Source organism: Drosophila kikkawai, chromosome 4 (genome assembly GCF_030179895.1).
Source record: "Drosophila kikkawai strain 14028-0561.14 chromosome 4, DkikHiC1v2, whole genome shotgun sequence".
Taxonomy (NCBI): Eukaryota; Metazoa; Arthropoda; class Insecta; order Diptera; family Drosophilidae; genus Drosophila; species Drosophila kikkawai.
The window spans coordinates 1,900,739-1,911,090 of NC_091732.1; the positions used below are offsets into that span (position 1 = coordinate 1,900,739).

At 31.8% G+C, this 10,352-nt stretch overlaps 1 protein-coding gene across 22 annotated transcripts in view; it reads right to left on the minus strand.

Moving 5' to 3' along the window:
* The window catches only part of bt (projectin protein bent), a 50,625-nt gene extending 40,801 nt beyond the window's left edge, over positions 1-9,824 (minus strand). For 16 of the 22 annotated variants that reach the window (XM_070287734.1, XM_070287729.1, XM_070287732.1 and 13 more), the window contains exons 1-10: positions 9,734-9,824; positions 7,927-8,292; positions 3,895-3,916; positions 2,957-3,119; positions 2,756-2,897; positions 2,099-2,240; positions 1,726-1,929; positions 1,359-1,660; positions 638-861; positions 80-482 (exon numbers count right to left, since the gene is read on the minus strand). In XM_070287734.1, the coding sequence (XP_070143835.1) occupies positions 80-482; positions 638-861; positions 1,359-1,660; positions 1,726-1,929; positions 2,099-2,240; positions 2,756-2,897; positions 2,957-3,119; positions 3,895-3,916; positions 7,927-8,239 (1,915 nt within the window). In that variant the 5' untranslated portion in view covers positions 8,240-8,292; positions 9,734-9,824. Of the gene's footprint in view, positions 1-79; positions 483-637; positions 862-1,358; positions 1,661-1,725; positions 1,930-2,098; positions 2,241-2,755; positions 2,898-2,956; positions 3,120-3,894; positions 3,917-7,926; positions 8,306-9,733 lie in introns of all 22 variants that reach the window. The other 6 variants (XM_070287736.1, XM_070287737.1, XM_070287733.1 and 3 more) reach the window with 2 other exon arrangements.
* Positions 9,825-10,352: the final 528 nt, after the last annotated feature.

Genomic DNA, 10,352 nt, shown 5'->3' on the forward strand with positions numbered 1-10,352 from the left:
CAATCTAAGAAGAACTTAAAAACAATTAATCGAGAAGAAAAGGAGCTACACAAATTCTGAAATCTTTTTCCGTACTTACTTTCTATGTTCAGTGTTAGATTCGCATTCAACTCGCCCAAAGTATTCTTAATGTTGCATTTATATAAGCCAGAGTCCTCCAGTTGTGGATCCAGTAGCTCCAATTTAATGTAGTATTGATCACCGCGCTGTTCCATTGACATTTTCAGTTTGTTACTTTCCTTGATCACTTCACCGTTGCGGAACCAAATGATGTCTGGCTTGGGATCTGCTTTCACCTTACACTCCATGATCACCAATTTCCCATTATCTTCTGATACAATTCGTGGTTTTTCTACGAACGTTGGGCCCTCACCTTCGGGCTCTGGTTCGGCTTCAATGTTTAGGTTGAGATTGGCATTTGATTCTCCATACTCATTTTTAACATTGCATCTGTAAGTGCCTCCATCTGTTGCTCCAGGATCCTTTAAAAAAATATATAAATAAGAATAATTAATAATTAATAATAATAATAACAATAACACATATACAAATTACAATAAGATTATTATTAATAATAACAATAATTATTAATAATAATAACCTACTAAAAATATATTACCAAATATTTTTTCCTTACCTTTATTTCCAATGTCAGTTCGTATGTGTCCTCCGCAATGACAGTCGTATTTATTTTTATCTTTTTACTCTTCTCTACCATAGTTTGACCCCTAAACCAGGTGACAGTTGGCTCTGGCTTGGCCTTGCACTTGCACTTCATTGTAATCAGTGTGCCAGATTCATTTGGAATTATCCTCGGCTTTTCGATAAATGATGGTGCAAAACCGTTGGCGTCGCTAGCACCTGTGTTTGTTATCAAGATATCATTAGGTACAGACGTCATTATCGATAATGAAGCAAAACACAATACTATATGATGAGCGTTATGCTTAGGAGAATTTAAAAAAGTGCTCGATATGCAATATTTAGTTGGTATATTTATATTATATAATTGTTAAGCAAATTGAGTTAATTGCCTTAGAGAAACGAATGAAGGGATGATTATAGATTTAAGATCTTTTTTTTAAGTTGTGGGACATGGTAATGGGCATAGTAATGACAGGAAAATGCCGTGTGCAGTGAATATTTGTATTTTTATCAATGGAATAAATGCACATGCATTCTGTCGTTTGGACACTATTTTTGCCGTCACAACTAACGCTTTGTATAGGAAATATATAACTATATTTTAAATGGGACTTGCTAACAACATTCTTAACACTTTCTTTGCGCTCTTGTAATTCTATGTTTTTGTATATTGTTCGTAGGTTGCAGTAAGTTGGAAATATAATGATTAATACCTTGAAAGTTAAGCGCTATGTTAGCATTACTTTCTCCATACATATTTATTGCGTTGCACCGATAGTTGCCGCCATCCTCTTTTGTGGGATTCTGAATTTCCAACGTAAGAATATAGCAATCTTTTGTGACTGATTTGCGGGTCATTTTAGTTCTTTGGTTATTTGGTATTTCTCGATCCGAACAATACCAGATAATATCCGGTACGGGATGTGCTTCCAATATACATTCCATGATGAGTATATCCTCCTCTTGACGGATCGTCGGTTTCTTTGGAAATCGTGGCGACTTGCCATCTGGAATTCTGTGTATTAAGTTTGGAAGAAGTTGGTATTCGAGATTTTTGAATTTCGATTGTTGTTTTCTTACTTCTTCGATCCGCTTTCGAAATTTAGATTAATTGTCGCAACGCCAGTGCCATGTTTATTCTTCGCTAGCGCGCGATATTCACCCTGATCGGTGGATACAACACTACTTATCTCAAGGCATGCCAAGTGATATAGTTTCTGATCCATTGTCAATGACATTTTGTAGCGTTTGCCGTCATCGCTAAGAATAGTCTCGCCATGGGACCTTTGGTGGAAAATAGGTTTTGTATTGATATGAAACGTATTTACAAAGTACCATTTTTGGTTACACATTTTATTTAAATATTTAAAATTCGGCGGCTTTCATGTTACCATTTTTTCGATACGAATTTTTTAATTTTTATCATATAGTAAATATTAATTATTTTCCGTACCATATAACTGTTGGCTTGGGATCTCCTACACAACGACACTCGAATGTAACATTTCCGCCATCTTCGCTTTGACGTATTACTGGACGTTCGGTAAATGTGGGCTTAATGCCTTCAGCACTTTCGGGAACTGGAGCCTCGTCGCCTATGGAAGTAGGGTATCCATAATATATACACAGTTTTTCAATTATGACAAAAGTCATAAGCTCAGTTTCAAAACACAGGACAAGCATACATTTTTCACATTGTTAAATACATTAAGCTATACCTAAGCAAATAACATTTTTAAGATTTCTTCCTTAAATTTATATATGTATTATATGGTTATCTACTTATTGTTACCTTTACTGGAATCTAATTAACAAAAATGTCTATTTCTTATGGTTGTTCTTGTTTATTCGACTTCTTAGCCAATTTTAATAATGCCAAATAATTCCTCGTCTGCACTGGTATCAGCAAGATTCCCTACATTTGAATTACCGAGAAAATCTCAAATAAAAACTACAAATATATAGAAATAAAGCGATATTGGGCGTAAATTTATCAAGAACTTAAGCGTTATTTGATCTTAATTGTTAAAGTTATTTCTGAATAATGTAAAATCAATGAAATTAAATTAAAACAGCATTATCTACTGCAACTGTAACTCTTAAAACTTACTATCGAAATTAAGGCTTATTGTGGCATTGCTTTCTCCCAATTCATTCTTTGCATTCACTTTGTATTTGCCAGCATCCTCAACAGTGACATTTACAATCTCAAGTGTTGCGAAATATGAATGGACGTCTTTATCAATAGTTAGCTGAAAAGAATGATTAATAAATCATTGTGTTCAAAAAATCCATTTATTATCATATTAACCTTATGTCTCCCTGATTCCTTAACAGGAGTTCCATTATGATACCAAATGATACTTGGCTTTGGATCAGCATTAACACGGCACTCAAATAAGAGTTTTTTGCCATCTTCTTCCTGTCGTATCGCGGGCTTTTTCGCGAATGTCGGCGCGAAACCGTCGATTTGTCTGTGGAACCATATATGGGATCATTTATTGATTTATTTTCAATGATTTATATATATTAGTTGACATGATTGAATGCGACAAAACATAACAAAATATTCATTTGTTAGGCTATAATAAATTGTTAGACTACACAAAATTTTAGACGAATGAAACTTGTTTGGTGATAATTGATTTGCGAGATGCTTGTGAATTTAGTTAAATATTTGTTATTTAAATTATTAAATTGTTATTATACAAAATATATAAAACATACATATTTAAGGCAAATTGTAAAATATATATTGTAATAATTTTATTATATAAATATATTTGCAAAAATCGGGATAATGATGATGAGATTCATGATATAGTATGATACCACATGATACATATATGTATCTATATTATTTTATTAGAAAAATTTTTTTTAACTTTTTAGACTAAAATTTCTACAAATTTCAAAAATATGTTTCTTAGTCATTGGTAGCACATATGACACTAATACATGAAACACCGAATATATACATATATACACCTTGAAATCTTTTCTTACTTACCCATCGTTTTCAAGAAGTGAAAACTTGCCCTCTACTTTTGATTTGAAAACCCCCAATTTTAGTATATGATTTGTAGGTATAGAAAAAGATAAAATATAATAAGCAATTATTTAAATTATAGCAGTTGGTCCATGCTTAAGCGTTTGTTATGTTTTCAAATGCAACTAATATTAATAGATACATATTTAAATCAAAAGCTTGAATCGCTTATTAAGATTAATCACTTTATCGTGGCTTACTTTTCTTTAGGTTCGTCAGCAGCTAATAGGGTATAAATATAAAAGTTTATACACACAGATTAATAAATTATAAAAATCTCAAAAGCATTAAGTTGAAAAATAAAAAGCTAAATTTTAAATTTGTTCCATTGCTTGGACCTGAATATTTTATAATTATCCTGCTATTTCTTTTTATTATTTCAAAATTGTTCCCGTACAACCAACAAACCTATTTTTAGTATTAAACATGTGTTCTATCACATTTTGGTTTTCCTAAAACTACTACTACTCTACTACTAAAGCGTAGTTTAGTTTAAAAGGTAATATTGAGGGCAACTCGGTTTGCTTTGACTTAATTTATTAAAATAAAATTATATTGAGTTTGAGATACCCGGTATACTTAAATCGATGTGGGTAACATTTTAAGAAACACAACCTAGTTAAGCACGCCAAAGATTGTATACCCTGCAGTTTGCAATTATATTATTAAGATATTCATGACATTCTGGTCAAATGAATAGAAAAACTAACAGGATATGTATACATAGCAATTATTAAGTTTTGATAAAATTTCAACATCATTTTTAATATTTCAGGTTGGAAATATTTAATTTAATATTAATTTTAAATATATTTGCTAAAATAAAATTATGAAATAAAACCGTTTATTACATTTACCTACTACTACTATGATTTCAGATTTCAGTTAAGATTTTGACTCGGTTACTCATTCTGGAGAGTTTCCTGTTGATCTTCCAAAATGGATTTTGAGTTATTTGAGTGACTGGACTCAAAAGGTTCTATTTAAAAATGCTGTTTCCTCGGTGTCACATCTGGCGATACATTGATTATCAATGACTTTCTGCTGGTTTTAACGAACTCTAGAGTACTTACATATGTATGTGCACTGACGACGTTAACTATGCCTGCAGTATAAGGACAGCTCATGGCGGTTTAATCTCGGATCTCAATAACATTAAAGCATGTTGCTATCTTATTACATCTCAATAGCTCCATGAAGTACATGTACCCTTTGGGGTTTTGTGTTCTGATTACTTACTTACAGAATATTTAAAAAATTCAACAGTTTCCTCCTACTTTCATATATTTTCTTTCAATCTCGTCTATCTAGTTCGCGATCGTGCCGTACGGCTGCGTCATCGGTTGGTTGGGCGGGAGGCAGGAGTGTTGCCCGCTCATAAAAAATATTTCATTTCCAGTTTTAGATTTACATTTCCCCGGATAGCTATGGGCCATATTGGCCTATGTGTGGCCCCTCGAGTGACGTCCGGTCTTAGAGCTCAGCTCTTATTGGAGGCGGCCAGGGCGGCCTCACCACTTTTACCTACATCTACTGATCCTTCTTAGGGTAGCTACACACAAATTTTAGGGCGAAATCGCCCTGGTTTTACGAAAAATTGACGATCAAACGAAGAACAATGTGCCCTTAAATTAATAAAAAAAAAAACTAAATAAAGAAAATTAGAAACAAGAAAGGAAGCTAACTTCGGCACGCCGAAGTTTGTATACCCTTGCAGATTGGTTTTCATATTTATATTATAAATTATAATGCCGAAAACAGACACTAAACGGAGTTTCATAACATTTTACCTATACTTAATATGTTTACAGTTTGACAGTTACAGTTATACATTCCCAGCTTTACATTTTCTCTACATCTACGGATCACTTATATGGCAGCTATATTATATAGTTCTCCGATTTTCATAATATTGTTACCAAAATTCTGAAATAATACTAAAAGCTCATGTCTCAAAGTAGATGAAAATACGTTGAAAAACAACGAAGTTATAATTTTTTCTATCGCTTTCCCTATCGTTCCTATGGCAGCTATAAGATATAGTCGTCCGATTTTCATTAAATTTATACCAAAATTTTGAAATAATACCAGAAGCTCATGTCTCAAAGTAGATGAAAATACGTTGAAAAAGAACGAAGTTATAATTTTTTCTATTACCTTCCCTATCGTTCCTATGGCAGCTATAAGATATAGTGGTCCGATTTTCATAAAATTTTTACCAAAATTCAAAAGTAATATATAATGGCCATGTCTTAAAAATTGTGCAAAAATGTTAAAAAACATCCAAGTTATAATTTTTTTTCTAAAAATTTATCGAACATTTGTATGACAGCTATATGATATAGTCGTCCGATCCGGCCCGTTCCGACATATATAGCAGTGAGAGTATATAGAAGACTATATGTAAAGTTTCATTCAGATAGCTTTAAAACTGAGGGACTAGTTTGCGTAGAAACGGACAGACGGACGGACAGACGGACAGACGGACGGACAGACGGACATGGCTAGATCGACTCGGCTGGTGATGCTGATCAATAATATATATACTTTATAGGGTCGGAAACGTCTCCTTCACTGCGTTGCAAACTTCTGACTGAAATTATAATACCCTGCAAGGGTATAAAAAACGACCTAACGACGAAAAATATAAAAATTAACCTTAAATTCATGGAAACTTAGAAAATTGTTTAGTTTAAAGCCGAAATTCTAAAATACAAAATTGCCTTATCTCATTACAATGTTGAAGAACAGCAAACACCTAATTTGTATGTTTTAATTTTTCTATTATTCCTATGGAAGCTATGTGATATAGTCGTCCGATTTTCGTAAAATTAAAACCAAAGATCTTATATAATACAAAATAGCTACCTCTTAAAGTAATTGAAAATATATAGAGTAACAGCGAAGTTATAATAAATATTCTTTCTAAACATTTTCTAATCGTTCCCATATATATTAATGAAAGTAATCAGAATACTATCTGCAACTACTACTATCACATAGCTTTGAAACCGAGACAGACGGACATGGCTAGATCTACTTATCACGACTTCACTGGGCTAGAAACTTCTGACTAAAATATAATACCCTGCAAGAGTATATAAATAGCCGCTTATAACAGGTTTTTATACCCTTGCAGGGTATTATAATTTCAGTCAGAAGTTTTCAACGCAGTGAAGGAGACCTTTCTGAACTTATAAAGTATATATATATATATAAAGTATATTCTTGATCAGCATCAACAGCCGAATCGAGCTAGCCATGTCCGTCTGTCCGTCCGTCTGTTCGTTTCTACGCAAACTAGTCCCTCAGTTTGAAAGCTATCTGAATGAAACTTTGCATACTTTCTATATACTCTCACTGCTATATATGTCGGAACGGGCCGGATCGGACGACTATATCATATAGCCGCCAACAAATGTTCGATACATTTTTAGAAAAAAATGTATAACTGTTGCTGTTTTTCAACATTTTTGCATCATTTTTGAGATATGGCCATTTTATATTATTTCAGTATTTCGGTTATAATTTTATGAAAATCAGACGAATATATCATATAGCTGACATAGGAACGATCGGGAAATTGATAGGAAAACAATTATTCCTTCGTTGTTTTTCAACGTATTTTCATCTACTCTGAGATATAAGCTTATGTTATTATTTCAGAATTTTGGTATAAATTTTTTGAAAATCGGACAACTATATCATTCAAGCGATTGGTAAATGTAGAGAAAATGTAAAGCTTGGAATGTAAAACTGTAACTCAAACTGTAAACACAATAGCATAGGTAAAATGTAATGAAACTCTGTTTTGTGTGTGTTTTTAGCATTTTATTTATGCTATGTATAAGTATAAAAATTTTATATATTTTCTTTTTAATTATTTAACCAGAATGGCTCGATTCTTAATGATCCAATTGCAATCTGCAAGGGTATACAAACTTCGGCGTACCGAAGTTAGCTTCCTTTCTTGTTTGAATATATTTTCATCTACTCTAAGACATGAGTATTTTGTTTTATTTTAAAATTTATGTTTTAATTTAATTTTATACGATTTTAAAAAAATGTTTTTGAAATTCTATTATTATTATTATGATCCAAGGGTTGGGCCGAAGTTATCTTCCTTTCTTTTTTATTTTTATTATGCATTGTTTTGCTCTTAAAATTATTTCCCTAATTTTGCTTTGTAAGTTAAGTAAAAATATGATATTTTTAAGAATACTCATACTCACGTGTGAAATTTAAATTAATCGAAGCTGAAACTTCACCAGACTTATTCTTCGCTTTCACTTTATAAAGACCGGCATCGGTTTCAACAACATCATCGAGCTCTAATACTACGGTATATTTATTATCGTCGACGGGTTGTATTTTAAATTTGGTTCGGCCATCCTGTTCGAGTTTATTATCGCTTCGAAACCATTCAATATCTGGTTTCGGCGATGACAATAGCTGACATTCAAATATTAATCGATTGCCATCATTCTCCTGATGCAGTTGTGGCTTCTTAACAAAGCTGGGAGCGAAATCTTCAGCCACCCCCATGCTGAGGGTATATCCTGAAGCTTCGTCTTCAACGGTTATGGCTCTACTTTGGTCTACAATAAATTACTATGATTAGCAAACAGGGTATAGAAATAGAATAAAATATATATAGATTTTTATTTTATATTTATATTTAGTAATAGAAAGTTTACTCAAGTTATATAATATAATACTACATATTCAATTAAACAACGGAGAAATGAATAATCATTTTAACTCGATCAATATTTTTTCACTTAAATTGCATTAGGTGAAAATAGTTATTTCTTTCTAGTTTATTTGACTCTTATTTGTGAATGAAACTAAATTTAATTCAAGCTAAATCATTTTTAACATTAGTAAAAAGTGAAAAATTGCTTAGATTTACACTAACATATAGCAAAACTGCTAACATCATTTTAAAACCAGAAGTTACGAGTGTTGCACACGAACCCACCAGGGAAAGAAAATGGAAATTCGATCGCTGATTTTCCCTCCTACTCATTTTTAGCATAAATGAATGTTGTTAATGGAAAATACATTTTTACTGAATAAACGAAGATATTTTCGTATATATTGCAGGTTTATTTTTAGTTCGCAGTCACCGCGCACCGGCTATGTGTTGTACATACAGAAAATACCGAAAATACTACTCACATCTATAATTTTATTTATAAATATATCCGTATATATGTACATACATTAAGTACACAGATCGCGCTGATTTAAATTGATACCAAAAATAATGAAGTTGAATCAGAATTGTAAGTTTCACTTAAACTAATTTAACATTAAAAATGTTTCAATAAATAATATAAACTTCACATATTCCAATTGGCAATGTATATTTTACTTCGCTGGATACAAATTTCGAAATTATTCTTCATTTAGGACAAGCACTATTCCGTTTTCATTTTTTACACCTTTCTTGATGGTTTGTTCAGTCTATTTTTATGTCTTTGAAACGACAACATGTTACACAACTTCTTCTGTAAAGATCCCATATATGTTTATTTAATCTGCAAAGCAACGCACTGTATTATTGTTAATTAATTTATCTTAATTTTTTGTTTCTTTATCCTCTTATTATCGATGCATTTCAATCACTAAAAAGGCTGTTCCAAGAAGCAATAAAAACGCTTAATTCTAACTGGAAATCATCAGCATCCCTTATAAAAAATATTAATTGTTTTATTTAATTTCACTTCACTTTTTTTTATTTTTTCTGTACTCTGAATTGTAAATGTTATGTGCTCATAAATCCATTCGTTCTTGGTTCATGTACATATATTCATATGAGAATGAGGAATCTTATTTAAAAATAGCTATGAGAGTTTACTGGACTTCCCAGTACATAACTCAATATACTATTATACCAATAGAAAGGATATCAACTATAAGCCGATCCAACAAAATCAGCGATCGAACGAAATCACAGTTAACTGTATTTTTCATTTGTTTATTATATATCCTTGATCGATGAATTGAATACAATAGGTATATATTTTTACATACAACTAGGCTACAGACAACACAGTTCCGAGCGCAGCACCGAATTTTTTGTTCTTTTGCGAAAACGAAGCAAACTCCACGAGCTTTTGTCTATTACTGGTGCTCTAGGCATCAGAAGCAAGTCCAAGTACCAAAGGCAGCCAGCCAGACAGGCATTAGCTTCCAAAGCGCAGACGCGATCTCGTTTTATTTATAATACCCACTACTGAGTCAGGTAATATGGTTCACCTAAACTTAAAATAATACTTGTTTATATGTTAAAATGTTAAAAAAAGTTACTGACATAAATAAAAATTGCGTTAGGATTATATAAAATAATAATATGAAAATCGTTCAAATTGTTAAAATTGTTACATTAGGAAATATTTATAGTTAAGTTTGTATTTAAAAAAATATATATTTATTGTGACTAGCGCACTAATTTATTTGTTTTAAACTTGTAGCATTGGAAAACGTAGACTTTAGAAAAGTTGTTAGGTCATTAATGAAAGCCACTGGTGTTTATACATGATTATTACTTTGAAATCTTTAGTACGTATACGTACGTTTGTATACCCTTGCAGTTCGCAATTGGATCGTTAGAAGTCGATCCACTCTGGTCAAATTAATAGAAAAAACAAGA